Source organism: Rissa tridactyla, chromosome 1 (assembly GCF_028500815.1).
Source record: "Rissa tridactyla isolate bRisTri1 chromosome 1, bRisTri1.patW.cur.20221130, whole genome shotgun sequence".
NCBI classification, from domain to species: domain Eukaryota; kingdom Metazoa; phylum Chordata; class Aves; order Charadriiformes; family Laridae; genus Rissa; species Rissa tridactyla.
The window spans coordinates 180,239,867-180,266,550 of NC_071466.1; the positions used below are offsets into that span (position 1 = coordinate 180,239,867).

The 26,684-nt window shown below is 39.7% G+C and overlaps 2 protein-coding genes across 5 annotated transcripts in view; both read right to left on the reverse strand.

The window, feature by feature from the left end:
• Positions 1 to 17: 17 nt before the first annotated feature.
• CCT2 (chaperonin containing TCP1 subunit 2) lies at positions 18 to 14,370 on the reverse strand. The gene is made up of 16 exons (XM_054221279.1): positions 14,241 to 14,370; positions 12,523 to 12,597; positions 11,990 to 12,055; positions 11,780 to 11,891; positions 10,807 to 10,883; positions 9,674 to 9,786; positions 8,916 to 9,118; positions 8,621 to 8,721; positions 8,407 to 8,534; positions 6,245 to 6,348; positions 4,373 to 4,492; positions 3,670 to 3,798; positions 3,472 to 3,575; positions 1,819 to 1,918; positions 991 to 1,132; positions 18 to 330 (listed from the first exon to the last, which is right to left on the reverse strand). The coding sequence occupies exons 1-16, from the start codon at positions 14,241 to 14,243 to the stop codon at positions 300 to 302; spliced, it is 1,608 nt and encodes a 535-aa protein (XP_054077254.1). The 5' UTR covers positions 14,244 to 14,370; the 3' UTR covers positions 18 to 299.
• Positions 14,371 to 18,566: 4,196 nt separating this feature from the next.
• The window catches only part of FRS2 (fibroblast growth factor receptor substrate 2), a 58,547-nt gene continuing 50,429 nt past the window's right edge, over positions 18,567 to 26,684 (reverse strand). For all 4 annotated transcript variants that reach the window (XM_054206423.1, XM_054206430.1, XM_054206442.1 and 1 more), the window contains one exon: positions 18,567 to 26,205. In XM_054206423.1, the coding sequence (XP_054062398.1) occupies positions 25,252 to 26,205 (954 nt within the window). In that variant the 3' untranslated portion in view covers positions 18,567 to 25,251. The remainder of the gene's footprint in view (positions 26,206 to 26,684) is intronic.

Genomic DNA, 26,684 nt, shown 5'->3' on the forward strand with positions numbered 1-26,684 from the left:
GACAAGCACAACATTGATGAACTTGAATTTACCTTCTTTATTTCTGTGTATTTTAAGTGGAACCTGGAGAGGAACAGAAGGAACAGGGTTGTGTAAAACCCCTGTTTTACTTGAAGTGAATCTTCCCCGCAATACGTATAAACTGAAATAAGTTAAAACGAACTGAAGACAGTTGTTTCATGCCATTGATGGAGATCTGCTCGACTCAAGCTTCTGTTCCATAACCTCACGAAAACTAGAGCATTAAAAAAGTTACTAGGTGAGACCTGGTCCACATATCCTCAGGTACTGAAGAAAATTTAACACGGGCGATGGTCTGGTACGCGTTTTCTGGGGAGAAAAAGAAAGATCAGAAAATTCCTCCCCATGCTGATGCCCACCAGCCTCCCCACCCACCTTTTTATTTATTTTTTTGTTGGCATTTTGTGTTCAGTGCTAGCTTTATCTTACAGCACAAAAGCAGTATCACCTCAAAGCAAACAGACCACCTCTGACCGCAGCAAAACACTGCGATTCACAAAACAGCGCAAACTACCTTGTAGCAGACAAGCAGGGGATAACTGCCTGCATGTGGCATTTCTTCACAAATATTTTAACAAACATGGTTTTGTTTTAGCTGCAATTCTGCTTCAGAAGCAGTTGGGCATTTCACTCCAATTCTTGCCGAAAGAAAAAATAGCAGCATGATCCCTTACATTTTGGTCAGCTGCTTTTACAGATGTTTTAGTACTATATACGGCACATGAGTAGCTGGTGACCTAAGGTATTGCTCCGGCACACTAATTTAAGCGCACTGACGGCTCTAAAGGCCTGTTCATGCTCCTAATGCAAAAAAATCATGTAAGGGGAACGTTAGCGTGTCAGATGTCAGTCTTCGTTTCAAATAAAATATTTTTAGAACAAGACTAACTTTTGTGCACAGTTACTCTTCCACAGAAGGAGGTTACTCTGTACCACTGTACCTGACCAACGCAGATACTCAGATCATACCTTGGTGCTGCTTTAATAATGTCATCTACACGAAGAATCATTTCTGCTGCTTCAGCTGCGCTCAGCAAAACTTGTCTCTTGACTTGGAAACTTTCTGTCACTCCCAAGACTGCCATGTCTCCAATGATACCCTCTTTCATATCTGGAAGAAGAGATATATTAAGAGGCTGCCTTTTTTTTTTTTTTTTTTAACTTGGGTAGTTGTTTTTTTAAAGGAAATTACAAGCAGTTGATTGTACGGTAACTTACCTGCTCAAATTAACCATATTGATAGCAAGGGAAGTTTAAATAAAGTCTTTCACTTCAAGGCTCCTGATTTAAGTTTAACATGTTGCAATTACATACATAAAATTCATCATGAAAACTCCATACACTGGGAGGAGGAAACAAGATTCCAACAGGACTCTCAGCACTATTTCCTTAGGTATATCAATTTCAGAATTTTTCTCCACAACTTTTTTTTTAGTTTTTTGGGGGGAGGAGGAGGTGGTGTTTTGTTGTGTTGGGGTTTTGTTTGTTTTTAAATCCAACGTCTTTCTTTTTAAGCACCATATAACTAGACTCCATGTAAGTAGGGAAAGTGGTTTTCACAGGTGGAAACCATCCCCTTCAAAACCAAAGCTTTTCACTCTGTTGTGAAAAGCCCAGTAGAATGATAAAGGAATGTAACGTTGTATTGTCTATGTTCTATGCAAAGCAAACAGAAATCAACATACTCAGTTCTTCCAGCTGAATAAATCAGCAATAAACAGATGTCACCAAGTTTAATAAACCTAATTCTCCCTCCCAAACAGCAATTCAGTATCAGGAGTAATATCAAGCCCTTACCAAGTCCGTAAGTAGTCTTCCCTTCACTGTGAGCAGCTCTGAGCTGAGCAACCAAATCTGCACTGTCATAGCCAGCATTATCAGCTATTATTGTTGGGATCTAAGGGTATAAACACAGGAGGTTTTAAATTAATGCAGGCATTGATCCCTAGTAAACATGAAACATACTTTGATATTACTAGTTTACTATTCAGTTTCAAGAAGAGGAAGTTTCAAAAGCATGGCAGATGATCTGCTACAGTGATCAGAAGATAGGGAAAAAGAAAGAAGTCAAACTACCTTTCTAAGGATTTTGTTTAAGACGCTGTTAAGACCGTAGCTGAGAGGACAGAAGCATGTTAGCAGATCTGTCAGTTCATTTCACATAGACACAAAGAAATCTGTCACTTATAATTTCTGACTACAACTGGAGAAATGGTTTCATTTTAAGAACATAACTTGCTGGTAAGATTAACCACCAGATCATTCCATTCACTGTTGTCCTGGTTTCAGCTGGGGTAGAGTTAATTTTCTTTCTAGCAGCTGCTGTGTTTTGTATTTAGTGTGAGAAGAATGTTGATAACACATATTGTTTCAGGTGTTGCTAAGTAATGTTTATATTAGTCAAGGACTTTTTCAGCTTCCCATAGAAGCTGAGAGGGAGCATGGAAAGGACAAGCTGGTCAAAGCAATATTCCATACCTGTCACGCTCAGTATATAAGTGGGGGTTGGCCAGGGGGCAGGAATCCACAATCGCTGCTCAGGACAGACTGGGCAACAGATCATTGGGTGGTGAGAGCAACTTGTGTTGTATCATTTTATTTTGTATATTCTTTTACCATTATTATTATTATTGTTATTTTCCTCTTTTGTCACTGTTCTATTAAACCGCCTTTATCTCAGCCCTCAAGTTTTTGCATTCCTCCCCCCTCTTCTCCCTAACCTACAGGGGGGGCAGGTAGTGAGAGAGCAGCTGCATGGTCCTAGTTGCTGGCTGGGGTTAAACCATGACAACTGTTTAGTGCAAATTGCACATGCTGACCAAAGAGGTAATTCCAAGTCTTACCATGCTTTTTAATTTAAATTTCTTGGGAGAAATGTTTTCCTATGGTCTTTCATTTTGTAAGAAATGTTTTCCCTAATTTAAAATACAGGAAGGCAATTTCTTTCTCAAATTGACAGACTGTTAGGACAATAATATTCCATAAATGTGTCTTGTGATACTCTTATTTCCTCCTAAGATGCAATCTCCAATGCAAGTCTAGAAACTTCTAGATAGTACTAGAGCATGAATACCATCAAATAGCACTATAGCATCAATAGAACCGAAGGGTTGCTCTTTTCTAAATCAAACTGTATCAGCCAAGACTTTATGTGTTATCTCTGTTGCACTTTTAACCCTGCAGGTAACAGGAGCAAGAACCAATTAGAAGAACGCTAGCATATCAACATTCAGAACTCTCTAACATGAAGAATTATTAAAGCACCAATACTTTTTTTTTCTGAGAAAAACCAGTAACTTTTTCCCCTTCGTTCATCCAAGATATGTCGCTTAATTTCACTTTTTTACTTTTAGAAAACCAAAACCTTGAAAGAGAAGCAACTATCTGAAGTTAGTAAACTTAGTGAAACTTTATGTCTTTTAATCCAGCAATCTGTTTAAACAAACTTACCATTCGTAAAGCCTTAGCAAAGGACTCCATTGCAACAGACTCTTTGCCAGGTGTTCTAACAGCAAGTTCTGCAACAGCATTAGCCATCAGCATCTCTGAACAACCTATTAATTGAAGATACACGAATGTTTTATATCTGACTTGAACAGTAATACAAAATGTGTACCATGTACAAAGTACAAAGAATCTAATATTCACCTCCACCGTACACAGTTCTGGTGTCCTTCACCGTCTGGGCAAGAACACAGAGAGCATCATGCAAAGACCTCTCTGCTTCATCTAGAATCTGCTGCGTTGCTCCACGCAACACTATGGTGCAAGCTTCACCTAAAAAGTGCAAATGCAAGAACATTAAAAAAACAAACCAAAAATAAAAAGAGAGGCTATCACAAAGCATTTGTAATGGTTTTGCTATCACTACAGTCAAGTTTTAGATAGATCCATTTTGGGGTGAAAAGAAAGCACAATGACAGGGAGAATGAAATGATGAACATTATGCTATTATCAATGAACTATTCCACAACACCTTATTTAATTTAGCAGAAAACAAATGTTATCTCGAAACAACCCCCCAGAAACTTAACAGTATTGACATTTACAGAACAAGCTCTGAAGTTCTTAAAGCATAACAGGTTGCTACTTTTCTTGTCAATTTAATCTCCCAAAGCAGAAATTTTGATTCCCATCCTTACCAATGTTTATGCATATGTTTAGTGTTATGTAGGTGAACAGTTTCAACCGTGAATATACATCTTTGCAGGATTTTTACTGACCAGCAAGGCTTTAATAAAAATGTTTACATTAATCATTATGAAATTCCTATGCCATCCTGGTAACTGAACAATGTTAGCAGAGGGTTAACACAAACGTTGCAACATGCCAGCAGTGGTAAAACACTTACCCATTGCCACTCCAGAGAAATGAATGAGTTTATCTTCTCCAATCATGACTTCTTCAATAAGCTTGCAGCTTCCTAGTTTTACTAGCTCAGGGTGATCAAAGGTTGATGCAATTTCACCACCTGCAAACGTAAGATCATACAACAGTCAAAAAGCTCACGATGACAGCATCCATTCAGGCAAGGTCTAACCACGGGGAGGGGCATGTGTGAAGAAAAATAATAAGCTTCATAATTGCCCCAAAATAAATTGAAATTAACAATACTGACAATCCAATTTTTTCCAATGTCAGCACATGGCACCAGCAACCTTCCACTGATGTTAACAAGTCCTTGAAACACCAGTATTTTGTTTCACATCCCAAGAACTACAATAGCTCTAATGCTTTTAAGTTCTGTCTGGATGAGAGACTAAATGTTGATACTTGCCAGTATTAAAATGTCAATCTATTTAAAGTTTTTAGTAGTATTTATTGATGAAGTATTTATAAAATACTAAAACAACTTTGTTATGTTTTTAAACTTGAGCTTGTGCCAGCATTCACGTCACAGCAGTGATAAAAGGCACCATTCATAAACTCCCGTATCATAAACAAAACGGGTATTACAAAGACCAAAATGTCTCTGAATGGAATATTGTTCTAGTACTATGCTCTTCACATTAGAAAACCATTTACACGTATTCACTCCCAATGTATGCTCAGTTATTCCACATTAGCTTGCAGCATGACTGTAGTTGTAGCAGTACAAGGAAAGACAAGATCTGTGTTAAGAGACTTTGTGCTTACGAAAAGCTTGTTTATTTTTTTTCGGCTGTACTACTTGATCCAGTGTGGTCTGATATGGTCCACTTGCTCTGCCTACAAAATTTGCTTTGCATTTGTTCCAGAACATAAGCAATGTTCCTCTCAATCAAGTGTTTGCCTGTGTCAATGGGACTACAGACAGTTATACACAATTGCTACTTCAGTTTTGCTAAGCTAAACAAGTCAGTACCATTTCCCTTCTCCCAACAAAACAAGTTATCCATTCTCTTTATCACTTTCATGATCAATTTTTTATGATGTTCCAGATAACTACCTCTAACTTCGAAAACAAGAATCATCTGTAGCATTCCAGATGTTTAATTTTCATTAGTTACTAGAGTCACATTTACACTAACCACTATTAAAAACATCCAGGTTGTTCATGTAATTTGAGGTCCACCTCAAATCGATGACTCAGGCCCACATTTTCAACAAAGGATGACTCTTTAGTCTTCCCTGTTATTACAATCAAACAACAGCCACTTATAACAAGATTATAGTAATTAACTTGTGGGTTTATCATTTTATCCTTTCTATTGCTAAGTTTCATCCTTTCCCTGGAAAACAAACATTTCAAAAGTTTATCAAGCAGGGACTTAACTGAAAATATTTTTTTAAATATGAAAGAAAATTACTAACTGGCACTAACTGGCTAAATTATATTCCACAGTTAGCATTATGATCCTTTATTCAGAGTTGCTAGAAAAAAAAATATGTTTAAATCATTACGCAGGGAGGATTCAGAATCAAAACAGTTTACATGCGAAGCATAACATACTAAAGATAGAAAGTGAGTGACCTGCTTCTTAAAAAAAAATACTAACAGTTATACAGCAATTGATAAATTAACAAAGTAATTTCAAAACTTCTTATGGCAAATTTCATAGGGTCCTCCATACACATTTGTATTTAAGTACTTTAAAATAAAGCTTATTTGGAGCACTTTTCACATTCACCAATCTGCTTAATAGTAAAAAGTACAAACTAGCCGATCAAGGATTAACATTTACTAAAGATCAAACAAATAAAACAACCTGCCAAGTTTCACACAAAAAGGTACTCTACATACCTGTAACAAGAGCCAGACGTTCTACACCAGCAAAGTCTGCATGTTCAATAGCCATGACGCCAGCAGCTCCAAACAGCTGTTCAGGGTAGTTGTAGATCAACTGTCTACAATTAAAACACAGGCACATCTTCTCATTACACACAACCAAACCTTTTAAACACCAGAATAACAACGGACACCTGATTCTCAGTAGCATGGACACAGACAGATTTCTGAAATCTGCAAAGGCAGTCAGTATGCGAGGCATCTGCCACACACGGAATGTTACACCACACAGAAGCAAAAGTAGTGACAGGAAAACATACAAAGTTAAAAAAAAAAATCAAACTATTATAACTCTCTGAAATACCCTTCCCCTCAAGACCCACTGTCAATGCCCAGTGGCCCATATGCTTTAAATCCTAAGCCCTTTGATCCTAAATGCCTGCTGGGTTCTTGCCTGCCTATTCTAGCAGAATGCACTAGAGTGACATGTGAATTAAGTCTTTAATTCCTTCAGCACTACAAAATCCAAATTCTCTGGGACCAATAAACAGCCAGGTTTGTAACATGTATAAATAGCAGACCACAGAGAAGAGTACGTGCTGCCCTATCAATATGTATCCCCCCTCTCTCTATAACAAAGCAGTCATCTAAAGCTGAATGGTCAACAACCACTCAGAAGCATTATGCCAAATTATTTTTCCCTTTCAAATTAGAGATTGAAAAAACTAGATCCAGCAGGAGCTGGGAGACACCAGCTCCTATCAGCTCCTACAGCTCCTGTTTCTAATCTCTCCTGAAGAGACAACTGGCACTGCTGGGTATGTGCAGAGAAGGTTCTTCCAACTCTGCATTCATACAGCCTTCACCTTTACCAAGCATCTCCTCAGAGGTATTTAACTGGCTAATATTCACAGTATCAGATGTGAAGTGGATCTACAGTATGCCTATAAGCAGAAGTAAATTTTGTCAGGGAATAAATCTGAAAGTCAAGAGTCAATCTAACTGGAATACCACTAGCCTGGCTACAGTGACTGACTCCTACCCTACCTGAACAACTACCTGTGTTACAAGCATACTGGATAACAGCGATGGAGGTAAAGGGTTGGGTTTTTTTTGCATACCTCAAAGGATTCTTCCATTGTTTTACCAACAAGACTCCTGACTCTAGGAGTCTTTGTAGTTGTACCATGTCCACTGGACAGAATACTCATTTTGCCTACACTTGCACACAATGTATGTGAAATATGACATAGATGGAGAGACTATGAGATTCATCATACAGGTTCTTACAGATGTTTAACACAAATTTTGAAGGCAAGTTATAAGATGCACAAGTAAATCTTTGCTACTGTGGAAAACAGTGCTGCTCTTACAACTCCCATCCTTTGGTGTAGTACCAGCTAATCAGCTTCCTGGTAGACTACACGATGAGGTGAAACACCAGGTGTCAACCTGCTCGTACGTATGGCAGTTGCATTCAAATGAGAATTACTGAAAGGCAGAAGCACTTCTCATATCCTTAAATAACAACTGAATGGGTTTTTTTGCACTGTGACACTTTAAAAGAGAAGTTCACTGCTAACAAAAATAAGTAACAAATTGTGACATTTCTTGTGAGCTGAATGAATCATTACATGAAAATGGTTATCTTTCATACTTCCAAAGATGTGTATCATGTCAGGCTCGTGACAGGGAGCACAGAAGCCTCAAACACTCTAAAACTTGGAGCAGCACTCCAGCACCAGCATTTTAACGCAGGATAAAACATAGCTGGATCAATCTGAACTAAATGCATTCAGCAGCAGAGACTCTTTCAAACACCAGTTTCCCTCCAAAAGGGGGAATGGGGATGTGGACAATGCTGCTGGCATTCATAACTAAATAAATCTGTTAGCATAAAAGCATAGTGACATTGCTTCAACTGGACTTAAACATGGATCACAGATTAAATAAGATCAGTTCTTTCTAAGAAAAGAGGAAAAAAAAAAAAAAAAAGGAATGCCACGGTGCCCAAGAGGAAGCACAGAAATCAACATCAACCTCAGTGAGAAGAGTCAATTAAGCATTAGGTAATATCACCTAATTTTACAGACACAGGCATAAATAATGTTTGCACTCATACAACGTTAAAATCTTGCTACTTTGTAATTCTCCCCTTTTTCCAAGAAAATACATACCTGTTAATAAAGCAGTTTATTCCATGTTTAAGAATACGCTCTACCTTCTCCTTCATTTTTTCTTTTTCTGCCTGTTCTATTTCTGCTACTTTTGCTGTAGAGTCCACTCTAACACGAGAGCCAAAAATCTGAATCAAAGAAAACAAGGAGTTCAGTCTAAAAATTCATTCCATTTACGAAAACATTATTTCACAACAGTAGATCTGTCACATACCTTAATCTTGTCTGTATCCATACCAGTATTTGCAATAAGAATCTTTGCATTTTCAATTCTTTTTGGCTGATTTACACCAATCTTCTTGTCAAGTAAAAAGCCTGTAGTAACAGAAAGGTCTTGTAAGACTTCAAACTAAAAAAGGAGAACAATTCCTTTAAATTATTACAAAACTGCCTCATATTTATTAATCAATTTAACAATAGCACAGCAATGTTTCCTAGCACAAATCTGTATAGACATGTGCAACTTTTAAGTTCTCAAGTGCACTTACAGCCGAGATACAAAGACTCACCTTCATCTAAGTAGGAATCAGCCAAACTTCCACCAAGTTTCTTAATGACGTGGATAGCCTCCAAGTTACCAGAACCTTTCAACCTAAGAACGGCTTCTACAGCTAGCTTGACAAAGTGATCTTTATGATGAGTAAGTAATTTTGATGAAAGAGTTGTTCCCGCAATGTTCATCAAGTCTTCACGGAACTTCACTTCATCATTACTAAAATAAAGTCAGGACAGTTAAAGTGGGAAGTCTGAAAGCCTTAACTATCATCAACCTACCACTGTGCACCTCTCCCCAGTTCTTCTAGCCCTTATCTGTGTGTACCACATTCTATTTTGAGGAGCGCTACACAGAATCCCTCCAGTGTCCCAGCATAGAACCTTCTATTTGAAATACAAGTTCAATTAGGAGAACCTTTGCATTCAGCTTTAGAAAGTCTGAGCTCTTTAAGTGCCAGGTAAAGAAAACAGTCACATTTAAAATCAGAGTATGAAATCTGAAATAACAGCTCAGATTTTTGTTCTAGGGAGCAAATTATTGCTTCTATTTTGTTTCTGCACATCATAAGTAATTTTAAATAATTTCATACAGCTTCTGTAGTTCATCTAAAAGAAGAAATGCAGTCTTTTTTTCTTAATTGTTAGAATTCATAAATTCAGACTTTACGCTACTTAAAAAGAGACCGAAGAATTTCCCAATGGTATATAATTCTCACTGATGTTTTTATCTTGACTGGTTTATAAAGAGTTACAGCAAATGTACATCACTAACCCGTGATCCACAGCTGCTTTCAAAAGTGCCTCTCTTGAAGCTTTTGTGGCTGCCCTCCAGCCCGCAATGATGGTCTGAGGATGAATCTTCTTTGAAATGAGTAATTCTGCCTCCTATTTAAGTTAAAGTAATAATTAGTTTTTCCTCCCAAGATACATTTACACTAACTAGGAAAGACACTTCCAAGTAATCAGAAAATTCTGGTCAAAGTAATCAGAAAACTCTGGTCAAAGCCAGAGAGCTATAACAATGAAAATGAAGTCACCCTGGTAGCAGCTTTTTTTTTCTAATCTAGGCAAATATGATCTGCCCTTGGAATATCATCAAGAAGTTTTGAATAATGCAAAAAAAGAATCCTAACTCCAATATGAATAGCAAGCAGACATATACCTCAAAACAGCAATCTTTCACTTCACGTTTGAGATCAGTTTCCTGTTCACTTATAGCTGCAACGTCATGTGTAGTTGAAAAACAAAACAAAACTTCTTAAAACTCCCTTTTTTGCAAGGAACTTGGCAAGCTGATGGATCATTTCTCAGATGCTCATGATCACAGTTCCTGGATCTGAGATGATTAGACTTACTGGCACAGCTCTGCTAACAAGAATTCCTCGCTTCTGAAGTCTCTTTCATAGTAATTTCAGATTTAGAGTCTGGCAGTGTAAACTCTGTATGCAGAGTTTAAAGGAACAGTAAGAATTCAGGTCTTGTGCGCTTAACAGAATTTGACATGCCTTGGTTTTTTTCTCATTAACATTATGAAAAGGATTTCAGAAGACTAAACTTCACAATTAGGCAGTGATGCATGCTGCCCAGCACAACATCCAGAAGTGACCTGGGAGAGTGGTACTTCTCTATTTCACTGGCATAATGAAATAAAATAATTTTCTAAAATGTACCAAATTAAAATACTTGTGAATTTATAAATAATAAAATAAGGAATCTAGATTAAAATAAAAGAAAAAATTGATGACACAATATCAAAGGGAGGCTTTTTTCCTATCAATTTCAATAGCAATAGAGTAAGGTATCCTATACTTTGGGAGCAATAAACATCAAATAGCACATCCCCTATTGATACCACAGGAATACATCGCCAAATAAAAACATGTCTGAAAAACTGCAATACATCACCCTCAGTAATTCAGCTGCCAACACTGTGACAGACGTAGTTCCATCACCAACTTCATCATCTTGAACCTTTGACATATCTAAAGAAAGAAGCCGCTGTATTAATCTTTTGATTCAAAACACTCACCAATACCAGCTTTACATACAAACATTTTTATCTCACATTAGTTTGGAGAAGAAGAAAGAATCTTATTCCTCAACAGTTTAAAGAGGTCACTCTTTTAAGTCACAGAAAAACGTGAGATGCAAATCAAATTCGGCATCCTTCAAACTCCTGCTCTTCATTTGCAACCTAGACACCAGTTCCAGTCTGGTGGTGGCCAAGAGTTCCTCTCCTCATTTCTAAAGATGGTTATCAAAAGGAAACAGGGCCTGATAGAAGCTCTAAGCTATACACACAGGATCACAAAATATAATAGCCAATTATGCCCCATGAAGCGTTGATAAACAAGGCCTCAACAAACATGAAATCATAAGAAACTTGACACCAAGTTGTTCAGGCTCCCGCTTGTCACTAGAACTGGACCACCGGCACACTAAGACAGTTGATCACAGAGGTAAACTCTGTCTAGAGTACAATGCCGATTAAGTGATAAAAAGAGATTTAAATCAGGGAGAACCAGAGAGAACCTCTGTACCCCAGAAGACTTCTGTTCCAAATTTTCCCTGTGAAAAAAAAGAGGGGCACACAGCTGTCTTTTGACCCTTTTGCCTCCTGAGACAAACCAGGGTTGAAGGAAAATGAGGAAACACCAGAACAGTTTGGCAAGAGCAGCGTATACCTCCATTCTACTTTTACAGAGTACCACAACTCCTGCAACACCTTGGCCTCCTTACTTCAGCAATTCTGCCACCCCTCCCTTCAATTTTTCACATTATTTGAAGACTACTTTTCTAAGAACAAATAAAAAGTACATAATAAAGTTACAAATGAAGAAATGCCAAGTACTCCAATGATAAGCTGTTAAAAACTCACCAACCAAGACCTTGGCAGCTGGGTTGTCAACTCCAATAGCTTTCAGGATGGTTGCACCATCATTGGTCACTGTTACCGTGCTGTCTCTTCCAGTACTTAAAAGAATCTTGTCCTATGAGATACAACATTTAGAGTACTGCTTGAAAACATACTCTAACTATTAAAATGAAATTAACAGGTATAACCACTGAGAACTTGCAGCTGTCTTACCATGCCTTTAGGCCCCAGAGTGCTCTTGACCAGGTCACCAATAGCAATGGCACCAACAAAAGATGACTGAAATGAAAGCAAATATACCTTAGAAAAGTATTTATTTCTTCTTTAATACAAGTGGACTCTAGCACATAACTTCCAAGGGGACACTTAACCCAACCCTGCCAGAGCCACACTCCTTTCAGCACAGTCTGGGTCCAAGTTTCTCAACTGCTACATCGTGATAACCATATCAAATATACTTAATTCTCACAGAAACCATAAAAGCCTGTCTCACAGCCAAAAGAAATGCCTTCCAATGAATATCAATCTTCTGAGCTATGGTAATTAGTTTTTGAACACTTACGAGGAGTTCCTCTAATTGTTAGCATAAACAACACTCCTCCTACCTTCCGTTCACAGACATGCAGCAAGAGAAACTGAGACAGATGAAGTTCCACATCATCAATAAATGAAAGTACATTTAACATCAGAAAAGACAAAGTTTAATTACCCCAAGTATTACCAGTTTCCTAACAAATTAAACTTACCAACCGAGCTGTTTCAGCCTTTTCTTCATCTGCACCTGCCTTGAAAATGTTCACAGGAGCAAGGGAAATGGACGCCTAAAACAGAGTTAATATAAGCATATTCCTTCAGCTTTAATAAAACATTGCATTTTAAAAACAAATCCCTGACACTAACAACCTAAACAATGTTTCTATTATTAAACTGATTTACATCTATATCCCATTTGGTTTTGACAAAAGGCATATTCAAGAGAGATTTTTAAGGAAGCATCAACATGAATTTATCTTGCAATTTCATCATCACATGAAGCAATCACAAGATAGGTTGCAATCTACTCCAAGAGACTACATACCATGTTCTCTGATAAAATCTGTAAGCCTGAAACACCGTTAGCAGTACCTTACTTTATGGTAATGTGTGTCTTGCTGGTCTGTGTTACTGTTCTGCGCAGCTAACTATCGGGTCCAGACAACCCAAAAATAGGCAGAACCAGCAGAACCTAAAAAGTCTAATTACTGAGCATGCTGGGGCTTTAATATTTTGATATTTGTGTTGGACCCTAATCTTTTGGGGTTTTGCATTTCCATGCAAATTAATTATATCAGTAATGAATACACGCTGTCCAAGACTCATACTTGCAGAGAATTGAAGGCCTTACATGAATTAGGATCAAATCATAGAACGGTTCAGGTTAGAAGGGACCTTAGAGATCATCTGGTTCCAACCCCCCTGCCATGGGCAGGGACACCTCCCACTAGACCAGGCTGCTCAAAGCCCCATCCAGCCTGGCCTTGAACACTTCCAGGATGAGGCATCCACCACCTCTCTGGGCAACCCGTTCCAGTGTCTCACCACCCTCACAGTAAAGAATTTCTTCCTAGTATCTAATCTAAATTTCCCCTCTTCCAGTGTAAAACCGCTACCCCTCGTCCTATCATTACACCCCCTGATAGAAGAGTCCCTCCTAATCTCTCCTGTAGGCCCCCTTTAGGTACTGGAAGGGGCTAGAAGGTGTCCCCGGAGCCTTCTCTTCTTCAGGCTGAACAACCCCAATTCTCTCAGCCTGTCCTCACAGGAGAGGTGCTCTAGCCCTCTGATCATCTCTGTAGCCTAAATCCCGAAAGAACAAATGCCTCAACGCTATTAAGTGAGTATCGTGACTTTTTACTTTGCTGCGTGATTAACATGCAATTTCTGCCTGGCGTTTCGTGCGCCTTGCATCACGCTGTGACAAGAAACACCAAAGGCGTGCGGCAGGGGGCTCCCCACGGGGCAAGGGCTGCCCTCCGCGGGCCACCGCCCGCCGCCTGTCACACCCGGCGACCCGCCGCTGGCTCTCTGGGCCTCCTCGGAGACTGAGGGGAGGGAAGACGCGGCCTCCCTCCCGCCTCCGGCGTGTGCCGCGGGCGGGCCCAGACACAGGCCCCCCTCCTGCGGGACCGTCAACCGCCCGGGCCCTCCCCGCCGCAGCCCCGGCCGGTCCCACGGGCCGACCCGGCCCCCGAAGGGACCCTCCATCGCGTGCGCTCTAGAACCTTCCAGGCCCAAGGCGCCTCCCCCCCGCTCCCGCCCGCCGCGCGCGGGGTAGGGCGCGAGGCCGCCCCCACGCGAGCGCCGCCGGACAAAGCGCGGGGGGAGGGGAGCGGCAGCCAGGCCCTCACACGCGCGGCGGCGGGGAGCGCGGCGGCGGCCGCCGCCGCCGCCGCCCCCCCGCGGGTCCCGCCGCCCCGCCGCTCACCATGGTGGTGCCGGTACCGCCGCCGGGATGCCGCCAACCGCCGCCTACCGCCCGAAAGAACCAGTGCGCGCGCGGCTCCGCAGACCCTTCACGAGCTCCCGGCGGAAGTGGCGGCGGAAGAGCCACCGCCCCTTCCGGCGGCGCGAGGCGGGCTGGGAGGTGCAGTCCGCCCCTGCGGGAGGAGGCGGTGCGGAGGCGTCCGGCCCTGCTCGGCCTCCTCAGCGGCTGTGCGCGGCGGGACGGCGCCCGGGTGCGGGGCCTTGCCTTAGCTGTGATTCAATAGGATGAGCGAATAGCCGTTTTACACATGTATTAAATTTTCTTGCATCCACAAAACACTTCTCTGCAAGTGTGAGCTTCTCAGTGGTCGTTCGGGCAAGGAGACCCTTCCTCACATTATCCTTTTAAGGTATTGAGTCATCTCAGGACAGTAAAAGTTTACTGTAAGTTTGCCAACTTCTTGAGGATAATAAGGGTGTTCCTTGAGGTAGCCACAGCTCTGTCCTAATTGGTGTAGGACTACATAGCTGACGCACAAAAGAACCTTGAAGTGATTAACTACTTGTTATCCCATCCTTGGTGATTAGCTACTTCTGACTGTCTCCTCATTATCGCTATTTGTAACATCAGCTCAGTGACTTTTCTCACACAGTAAGAAGGTTATTAGGAAACAAACAGCATATTGTTATAAACAAAGCAGAGGCCTGTCTTTGGTAACAAGATCATGGAGTTCAACCATCAACCGAACACTGACAAAACCACCGCTAAACCGTGTCCCTCAGCACCACATCTACGCATCTTTCAAATACCTTCAGGGATGGCGATTCCACCACTTCCCTGGGCAGCCTCTTCCAATGCCTGACAACTCTTTGGGTGAAGAAATTTTTCCTAATACCCAATCTAAACCTCCCCGACATAGCTTGAGGCCATTTCCTCTTGTCCCACCACTTGTTACTTGGGAGAAGAGACTGACCCCCCCACCCTCACTACACTCTCCTTTCAGGTAGTTGTAGAGAGCGATAAGGTCTCCCCTCAGCCTCCTTTTCTCCAGGCCAAACAACCCCAGCTCCCTCAGCTGCTCCTTGTAAGGCTTGTTCTCCAGACCCTTCACCATCTTCATTGCCCTTCTCTGGACCTGCTCCAGCACCTCAGTGTCTTTCTTGTGGTGAGGGGCCCAAAACTGAACACAGTACTCGAGGTGGCGCCTCACCAGTGCAGAGGACAGAGGGACAATCACTTCCCTAGTCCTGCTGGCCACACTGTTCCTGATACAGGCCAGGATGTTGTTGGCCGTCTTGGCCACCTGGGCACACTGCTGGCTTGTATTCAGCAATCAGTCAACCAACCCCAGATCCTTTCCAGCCACTCTTCCCCAAGCCTGTAGTGCTGCATGGGGTTGTTGTGACCCAAGTGCAGGACCCAGCACTTGGCCTTGCTGAACCTCACACCACTGGCCCCATCGATCCCTCTGTAGAGCCTTCCTTCCCCCAAGCAGGTCAACACTCCCACCCAACTTGGTGTCATCTTACTTTCCATTGTATTTCTATACAAAGTTATTTCTGCCTCCACAAAGGAGCTTGGAGTTTTCCTTGGATTAATTTCATCATATTACTAGAAGTCAGTTCTCAAACCAGTCAAAAGCATTTTAAATTGCCGCTCCTGGTCTCCAGTGTGCCTGCCAGGCCATCCCAGATCTCTGCTATTGTATCATCCGCCTCATCAATTAAAAGCCATGAACAGGAGATACCCTAGCACAATCCCACTCAATACGGTTTTCATTCCAATATTAAAAAATTGGTAACTAGTCTCTTGGCAGCTTTGCAGGAGTGTGAGACCTTGTTCTGTCGCTACTTTTGCTCCACACAAAAAGCCTGTTAGTTACCTGGTCATATATAAAAAAGTGAATTAGTTTTTATGATTTATTCCTCAAGAATTAATTCCAGCTGGTATTCCTCCTCTTGCTGCCAGATACAAATCTCTCGGGATACATGCAAAACTGTTTGCTTCTGATTCAAAGTGGCCAAAGACAGGGATCCATCCCAATGGAGACAGCAAAAAAAGAACATGACTAAAACTCTGCCAACTTGCACATCTGTCTCTGGTTTTTAGTATGTCAATACCTGGTTAGGATTTTTCTGAAGTTCTTTCGTCTTTTTGCTTTGTTTTCTTTGAAGAGTTAGGTAAGTTTCCCCCCTAACCTTGTTCTGAAAATTAGAGTACTAATTGAATTTTAACATCTTCCTCACAGCTATGTAGAAAAGTATCTTAAGTTTTGGCTAGGGCTAATAACCCAACTAAAACAATGTTAACTATTTTTATCTCAGAACACTCATAAAGATTTGTACTGAACTAATGATTCGTTTTAATTCACATTTGCTGCTACTGTGGTGTGAGCTGGGGGAAAAAAGACTTTAACGTGCCTCAGATAATTAACAAAGCTGTGGCCTTTGGAAGATGAACTGCTCATAGAAAAAACCTACTACACAGAATTTGCAAGTTTGGTTTAAGGCAGTTTTAATTATTGCGAATTTATGATTTTAATGTGTAAAATTAGTGACACCAGAATAGGAAGAGCCCAGCAGCAGCGCTAGTTTACAGGTTCCTGCGTCTGGCTTCCAGCTGTGTGGTGCCCTCACCTCTGATGTGCCCACGGCAATTTTCAAGGTCACACTGTGAAGAAGTGAAGGGGAAAAAAGTGCCTCATTTTAATGTTTTCATAAACATACATAATTTATAAATCACCTCGTCTCTTTCAGGATTAAGAAACAGAGCGTGTTTCAGTCCCAAAGACCACTCGACACACCCGACAGCTGAGCGAAGCACAGCCTCAATTGCTCAAGGATGAATTCTCAGTCTGACCTCCGCGTGCCTCCTTATCTACTGACAGCACTTTATTCAGATTGAGACCTTCTGCTTAAACTGAGCTACTAATGATGTAGGAATAATAGAGCAGCGACCGTTCCCTGGTTTCTCCAGGACCAATAATTCAGGCATTCATCACAGTATCTAGCTTGAGGCTTAACTTTGAGTCAAACCAGTCACTTTAACCTCTCAGCAGATAAGAGTTTGAGGAAGGAAGAAACTGGGAGACCTTTCACAGAATCCAACTCTTTGGGTGCTCCCAACCAAAAACTAACGTATGTATTATTGTGATTTATATACAGGCATTTTAACAAGGCCAGTTTATATTGTTACTGGAAATCCTGGTCCAGCTATGGCTGCAAGGTCAGCTCTGGGATGCTTGGCTGTTCAGTGCCACCTTCTTTGAGCTGGCTTCAAAATTTCATTTCAGAACAAAGCAACATTAGGACAAGAATGCAAGGCACGTGCCTATTTTAATTGGAAGCACTTATGTCAGTGGTGTGGCATTTCAGTTAGACTATTGCTACCCATCAATCCTCGAACTGCATGTATTTTACCTACCGTCACAGCAGAACTGGTGCACCGAAGCATTTCAACCAAACATTACTGGGAAGCTTTCCTTCTATTTGAAATGAACGTACAAAGTTTCTACTGAACTCTGTATCATCTTAGTATAGAAACGTGAAGTGTGATGGACTGCTAAGCAGCCATTCCCATTCGGAAAGCCGCAAAACTGGTGGCCAGGGATATGAAAACCTTGAGAATTGAGTTTTCAGAGTCTAAGTTACCTAACCAACACTCTGCAAGGACCACATAATGTTGTTTCTTAAGAGGTTCTGAAAACAAAACATGTCCTGATGTTTCTAGGATTTTGTTCATCTGCTGTCTAGAAACATCTTTATTGAAATTATGCCTTAAAACAGTGGACTTGGGAAGGAAAAAAGAGGAAATACCAAATTTTGAAGAAAGCAGCGGAAAGGCCATGTGGACAGGAGTTCAACCTTGTATTTTGTTATTCTATTCTTTCTGAATTTATCAGTAGTATGCTAACAAAGTCCGTTTGGGTTTTGTGAAATCTTAGTCATTTAATAACTGAGAAAGGAGCACATTCAAATTGCTGGCATGTGATTTACTACCCAGTAATCGATAGCAACAGTACTACCACAACAAACAAACAAAAAAAATTTAGTACGTGAGAAAGATGTGACAGAACACTAGCAGAAATGAGACAAAAGCTCGGAGAAAAATTTACAGACTCCAGGTCATCATGTTCTGGGGTTTTTTTTGTTTTGGTTTGCTTTTTTTTTTTTACCACTAAGTAATGAGTAGAATACAAAGGGCGGAGGGGGGGGCGGGAATAAGTACCCAAAGCAACTATTTAAAGAAAAGCAAAAAAAGGTTATACTAACGAAATACAATACAGCAACACTAACACTGGGAAATACTTAAGTAACCCACAGACAATTTTCAATGTAAAATCAATAGTTTATTGCCATGCTACAATTTTTATTATTTTTTTTTTTTCCAAATGAAGTTGGCACTGGTAAAAGGGAAAAATGTTGTCATAATACATAATACATTTTTAAAAAATGCGCTTTTGGTAAGCTTTCTCCATAATGACAGCTTAAAACAAGTGAAATTAGGCTTCTTTAAGATTAATGTGGAATGGCATAAAAATACACTCTGCATAGTATAATATCACTTTTCTCATAAAAGAAATACGGAATGTTTGTAAAAACAAATTCATCGAACAGGGCAAATTAATTGAAATTTTATAAACAATTTGGCAATGGTACTCCCACTGTTTAGACTTTTTTATATAAAAGAAATAAAAATCTAGAAAGCTACCTTTATACAAAGTTGCTATATTTATGCCTTTAAGTAGGAAAAAACATTTTATAATGCAAATTAGGACATACAATAATCTTACAATATCATACAATGTAATGACAAGAAAGGAACATACAACATAAGATTTTGGCCTTTGTAGAAATGACTATTTCTGCATTTAATAAATGCATTTGTGGCACACTGGTGACTATTATATTTTTACTACTACCAGTCAGCTTTCATGCTAGAGCAGTATTCGGCTGTACTGCAACGGCAGGTCTGCAGTTTAGTTAAAAAACCACACGGTTTTTCAGGAGACGAAAGGTGACGCTGCAATGAAGCGAGATGTGAAAAAGGCAACGTGCCTGCTGGTTGAGAGATCTGTATTGTGGGACACCATACAACACTCTTTCCTTTCATACCAGAGCATTTCTTATACATTCAGTTATTAAGTACCAAAGTCTTACAAGTGAGAACATCCGTGTTCAAGATTTGGCAAAATTTCAAGGAAAATACAAAGTTAGTACCAAATATATAATATATTATATATAAAATATGGGTGTATGATATACACACATACTCTAATGCAAAAAAACTGCATTAATATGGAGTTAAATTTGCTGACATCCATTCCTAAATAAGATAACCATTAAAAAACAGGTGTAATCCTGATCTTTCACACACTTTAGAATCACTTCCTCTTTCATACATAATAGTTAAAGCAATATATATGCAAGTCTGACTAAGAAATCAAAATTCACATAGTAATCTGAACTCTGACCACAACAAATAGGATTTTTTTTCAGTACATGTAATTAAATATATTTATATTTTTACAGTATTTTTAGACCATTCCTGAAGAACTTGACCAACCAGGTCCTCAGGTGTAACAGAGCTGTTATGTCAGCAGAACGCGATCTTGCAGGAACACATCCAGTGGCCCTTGAAGTCAACACGAATCATTCATTTGGCTCCAAAGGACGCTGCATGAGGCCCGAACAAACTCTGGAAAGATCGCCCTGCTAACAAGGAAGATTCCCTGATGACATCAAAGCTCCTACCTCAGATTTCCTTTCCTACTGCCAAAGCGAAGGACCGGAGCAAAGGACAGACGGACTCTGGGCTCTCTGGGTTGTTGGCAGGTGGCATTTGGAATGACCATGTACACAACCGTGTACGAGCCCAGCCCCAGCACCAGGGAGCGGCAAGGTGAGCTTCACAGCACCTTTTGTACTAAGGCTTCTCGTGGAAAGCAGAGGAGCTGCTCCTCCATGCTCATCGCTTGGCAATTCGGCCACCACGGGTCTCAGCCGTCAGCTGTGGCTGGGACCCCAAGGCATTAAGTACTTTGCAGACACAGAGGAAGACCGTCCCTGTTCTGAAGGGCTCGCGCCTGTTTGTTAATCGTATTTTTTTTACATAATCTCCTTTGTATATACACATATTTGCTACATAAAATAGAATTACACCAAAGTAATGGATATAGCAGAAAACATTGTCACATATATGTATATTACGACACTAAATAATTACTAAAACTGCAAGAAAAATTTCAAAATGCCCTTTGTAATTTATAAAAATATAGACATGTCCAACACTTGTTTCATCAACTTTAAAGGTAACTTTCTCTCTTATACTCCATTTCTATCTGTACACCTACATATTTCCAAACAAAATACTGCGTTAATCTGGAGTAAACACCGTGTTAGGATAATATCCTCATAAGACATCTGACAGACTTAGTCACATCCCTTACAGCACAGTATCCCAAGAAAAAATGTACACATGGTCAGAGTTGCAGTTGCTAAATTGATTTTTTTTTTTCTTATTCACTTATCTTGGCGAAAAGAGGAAGCAATTCCTAAAGATTGTGAAAGAACCTTAACTCATGACTTGTCTTTTTTGTATATGCTCTGTAAGAAGGACATCAGCAACCTTGACTCCATCTTAACGCAGTTTTTTGTGGTGGAATTTCTTCTGATTTTTTTTTTGGAGTGTATATGAATTTAAAATAAAGATATCATAAATGAACTTATGTTTATATTAAGTAAATACTGTCAAATATAAATGCCTGAATTGCTACCTCAAGGAAAAGATGGGAAAGTTCTCATAATTAAATTCCAAAAATACCTAATTCTAGCTACTAAACTGAAGAACCAAACTTCTTTAGGGGAAATAGGAGAATTTCAGATTTAAGTCCACTATTAGTTCCTACTAAATCACTCTCATCTTATTTGCAGCCATTAAATAAATTAGTACAGTGCAGAAATGGAATTTCACCATTGATCCCACCTTACTCAAAGAGGAGAATACTGCTTAGAAAGAGAGGTCCAAATCAGATACGTCATTATACGCTCAAAGTAGTAAGTAACTAACATTAATCAGAACTTGCATTTTTACTTTACCAACAGTGAAAAAAGACAGTCTGCTCTCTCCTGACTCTGTCTCATTGACCAGTGGTTAAATATATAAAAAAAACCAAGGATAGCCAGATTTTGAGCGAATACACGCTGTTATAAAACCAGCAAAATTAACTGCTGGTCTGTCACCAGCAAAAGAGCAGCCCTGTTTTGACACTGTTTTGGACTTTGTACAGCTGACAACTTCCTGTGGCCCTTTTTACACCCAAACTCTAGTCAGAGGTGTAAACAAACACACAAATATCCAAACATGGGGGGCAGGGAGAATTAAGCCGTTTATGATATGAAATGTCTATTTAAACACTTAAGATTTCTATAAAAGTTCTGTAGACTTTAATAGGAACAGGAATAGTGCTTCAACGCACACCATTACATTCAAACCCCATCATATGCAAAATGTACTTATCAGGGGAAACAAAAAAATGTTCCAATGAGAGTTAAGGTTTTCAAAATGGTCTTTTCCATATTGTTTTATGGAGTTACTGAGAAATACCACAAAATTAAAAAAATTGGTCCTCCTCTTGACATCAATTTGAGAAAAAAAAAAATCCCAACATAACCAACAGATTAAATTCTAACTAACTGTATTTTTAGTACAATCTTTATTATGTACTTTTGGTCGCTGTTTCATCTGTTTTATCAACTCCGTTTCCTTGTTTAAAAGGTACACTAATGTATGTCTTTCCCAAATCATTGCATTAAAGGAATACCTACAGTTAAAGGCTTTCCCTTGTCAAATGGGCTTGAAGAGTAGCAGCCAACTGCATGTTATGGATGAAAAGGAGAACTGATGGAGATGCTGCCATTTTTGCAGGACCTAGTTTATGTAAACTTAACGTGTCTCTGTTACTAAAGAAAATGGTTACATATTTGTAGTTTATCAGTCTATACACCTGTGGGCCCAAAATAAATATGATCTAAATACTGTGGAGAGATTTCAGCTGAAAACTGAATCCTAGATTACAGACACTAAATCTAACATCACAGTCTTTAAAAGAGACCGAATTGAAAAAAAAATATTTACCAAGTCTCAATGGGTAAAGTGCATTGCAACTACATCTACTTCAAAGGGCAGAAAATAAGGAATGCTAAAGACAAGTAGCGTGAGTAACAGGGACTACCCAGTATGATCACAGCGTACACAAAACGAGAAAGCATTATCCCACGTGTAAAATGTAAGTGGGTAAAAAAATAGTCCTGGAGAATATATTGTCAGACTTATTAATATCATTAAGGCTACAGAAAGTTGAAATTTCAGTATGTTCTCAATTCTGGGGACCAGAGCTAAGAAAACACCCCTTATGAAGTACTGTGAAACTTGCAACAACATTAAAAATTACTCAGACCATCCCTTGTATCTGAGACCATTCAGGAAAAACCGGGATTAAGAAGGGATATGTTTGGTGGTTGTAATTTCAGCAGGTCACTTAGGATCTATCTTAAGCCTCTGTTTCCCTATGTGTCAGTTGGGAATATTACTTTCCTGCCTCACAAGGTGTGTTTTAAGGGTCCAATTAATTAGTAGTTCTGAAATAACCATACTATACAGATGAGGACCAAATATGTCTAGGCAGCCAGCTAGATCAAACACGTTTGCCTCAAAACACATGCTGAAGCATTAGCTCAGCTCACAAATTGAAGTGAGCTATAAGGTAAGAACAAGAATCACACCAGTATCATTAACCCAGTAATTATTTCACAATATCTGGTACTTTCACTTCAGTACAGACCAAGACTAGGCCGCAGCACAAGGTGAGGCAATGGCAAAGAAGTGAAGGAGCACTAACACTGCAGACCTGTAAGATGTCTAACTCTAGGTAGTCATCACCTTCTTGAGTACCAAGGTCTCACCACAAGTCAATGAGTCTATCACAAGAGTATGCATATGTTGACCGTGAAATCATTAATGAGGGTTTTTTTAATCTCATTTAAGTTCCTCATAATGGTCTCAAGGACTCCCATCTTTTACTTCTGCAAATTATGTTCTTTGTGCATCTGGTCTTTCAGTACCATACAATCTGTAAGGAAGAATGAAAGGCAGAGTGAAAAGGTTGTCTGATATCCCTTAACGGTGTGGCCAGACACACCTATGTCAGGCGCTACTACTGCTGCCACTACTAAACTGAGAGAAGACCAAAGAAAAAGTTAACAAAGGAACAGGAGTACACTCCAATTTAACTGAAAATAATTGTAGTTTGTTTTTTTACAAAACTTCAATTCAAATATTGCATGAAGACCCTTAATTCTTTTTCAGATCTCCAAATGGCTTTTCTTGCGTGTTTTTCCTCACTCACAGTTCAAGGGTTATTTTACATCACATCAGTTCACACAAGCGTCAGTTCATTTGCAATCACAGGCTCAAGAGTAATCTCTTCTGCTGCTAGTACCAAGGTGCACCTGCAATACTGCCAGAATTCTAAAATTATTCAGAGTATTAAAAAAAAAAAAACTAAAAAAAAACCCAAAAACAAAACAAACACAAAAACTTCTGCTAAGGGTGCATCTGGCATATTTGACAAACAACATTCTACCTGGATGTACCTGTAACACTGAGCAGCCATCATTGTAACCAAGTTCACCAACTGCAAAAGGAAAAGAAGTATGCTCGTAGACAATACTACCTTCAGATAATTTACTACATATCTTTCTAAATTAAAGTATACTATCAACTATGGATACACATTGCTAGAATGTGCAATTTTCTATAAAGAACTAAGTCCAGTACCCTGCCTCCCATGTAACCTGTGTCTGATGCTTTAGAGGAAGACAATAACTGCATAATAAACCTTTCCAGTTGTGCAATAATGCATGCTGCTGGAGAGCTGGGATATTTCTGTCAAGCATAAAAAAAAGTAGAACACTGGACAAAGACAACCATTTGACCTTCAAGAGATTTTCTTTGTCAAATGCAGAGAGTAAGACAAACACATAAATGACCCTGAACAATAATTAAAGCTATGTACAAAATTTTTACTTTTAAAACAAGACTTTATGGAACAGATAAAGAAACAGACAAATGCAAAGAAAGGAAGGCACATTGAACTAAGAAATTACAAGAGAACCTTAATTCATTCAGCCAACCTGTGAATTCCTTCACAAAAAAAAACCCCAAAACTCTAATTAGAGATTAAAATTCTGTCAGATTTCACAGGGAACTTGATACGCCACTCAGAATTCTCTTCTAGCGGAAGGAGCTTAAGGCTGGGTTTAGATGCATTTATAGCTCTGATCGCCAAACTTCAATGTGACCTCTCCAATATCACACAAGTTAAGAAAATTATTGGGAAGTAGAGGCCTTCTTGCCCATATGGTCTTAAAAAAAAAAAAAAAAAAAAAACCACACACACAACACAACAAACTAACAACCAAAAAATAGACAAAAAAGGTGTGGTGTTTATATCCCTTGAGATGAACCAATACATCTTGTGTACGTCAAACTGAGTGAATTAATGCATTACATACATTTCATTCTGGAGGAGCCACTTCAATGAGGAATGAACATAAGATGGGTATCTTGAAAGATTAGGTTTACCTGCTAATAATGCACATATCAAGAGGCTTTAAAAAGTGTTATAAATGCCATTAACAAGTATAGGCACCAGACCAGAATATTTATAAATTCAAAACTGGCATGTCACTCAAACTCTAATCAATTTAAAGAGGCACTGTGAAAGGTGGTGATGCTCTATGCAGTAATTACTACTACTGTAGAATGAAATAGTGTTACCTAAATGAATACTTGCTCTACATTAATTCCCTTTAGTTAGACAAGTACATGAAGTATGCAGAAAAAGTTCTATTAGTCTATAAAAGGCGTTAGTGTTAAGAAATGCAAAGTACTTGCATCTTCAATTTTATAAACTTCACAAAAGGTGCAAATGATTTAATGCTTCCCAGGCTCACATAGGCAGGTCAGTACTGTTATGTCTAGTTTTCCTAGAAGTACCATCATCTCGGGGCAGTGCTTTTTGCAAGCTTGACATAGCAGCAGTTCTTTCAATGTCTATCACAGCATACAGCTCTGTGCGCCTGGTTGGAGTTTGCGGAAGTGGAGTGGTGGGGGTTTTTGGAGTCTGAGGGTTGTCGGAGTCACTACCACCTTCCAAGTCAACCTGTATATAGTTGAGCTGCCTGTGTTCTAAACTTGGACGCCTAATGTCAAAGTTAAAGACTGTTGGGGTACAGTCCCGACGTCGTGAAAATTCTACTTTATGAGCACTTGCTGGTACTGTTACATTCTCTGTATTGACATAATTATGCATTGGATCTAGGTTATTGTGGTAGCCATTCAGAGATGGGGTCTTTGGTCCTAAACTGTCATCTTCGTCTCTACTCAGCTTGCGGGCTTCCCAAACAGGAGGCAAGGATGGCAAGTTCTCATAGTTCAACAGCGCAGTTCTCCTCTGAGCAGAGTTGTTAATGTTCTGGGTGTCTGAGGTACTGGTTGATGTCAAACGACCTCTCCTGACCCCTGAGGCACTAGGGATTGATAACCTATTTATATTTTCATACACAAATTTATTACCAGATGGTGTTTCTCTACGTTCATCACTGTCGTACCCAGTGTCCCATTCAGTGTTGTTTGTGCTGCTGCCGCCGCTAACTTGGTCCCTCCCAAGTTGCTCCAGTTTCTCTCTTTCCATTAACTGCCTTTGAACAGGTGTTGGTCCTAAAACAAACTTAACTCCTTCAGGCTCCAGGAGAACCTGAGCATCTCTGTCATCAGTACACATCTGATCATCTTTCATTTTAGTTGTTTCAGTGTTTGAAAGCTTTGATTCCAGTGGCGCATGCACACTTGATCGATTTTTTCTTTCTTCTTGTACCCCAGTAGTGTTGACGTAAGTGTGCACCTAAAAGGGAAAGAAAAAAAGAAAAAGGAAATTCAAATGCTATTTGTGCTTTTTCTTTTCCTCCAAACTTCTTTCCTTCTTATCTCCCTGCTTTTCTAATCAAAATACCTGAAAACCAAATCTTGTGATAGCAGCTGTTTAAGAGCAAAGGTCATCTCTCACGTTTTGCTGAACTGTGCTGAGTTTGGGGTTTTTACCTGAAATTTTGTTGTTGGTTTTGCTAATGTTATTCTAACAAAAGAATAGAACTTACATCCTACATTAATAATTATTTTGATTTGATGTTTTATCTTAGTTGTGCTCTAGTTACAGTTTTTCAGGTTCCATTCCAGCTTTGCTCTGGTGAGGGCAACCTTGGGCTGCTACAATTTAGCTCATTAGTCCACTTGGACAAATCAGCGAAGCAGAGCTCTACTTCATTGCCCCTTACCATGACAGTGACCAACAGTTAAATAAGCAAGGCGTTTGACAGTCTCCCA

Coding starts and splice junctions, on each gene's coding strand:
- CCT2 (XM_054221279.1), bottom strand. Junction 8,535..8,620: donor TGGATACAGACAAGATTAAG/GTATGTGACAGA, acceptor TCTTTGATTCAG/ATTTTTGGCTCTCGTGTTAG. Junction 1,919..3,471: donor TTGCTAAGGCTTTACGAATG/GTAAGTTTGTTT, acceptor TTATACCCTTAG/ATCCCAACAATAATAGCTGA.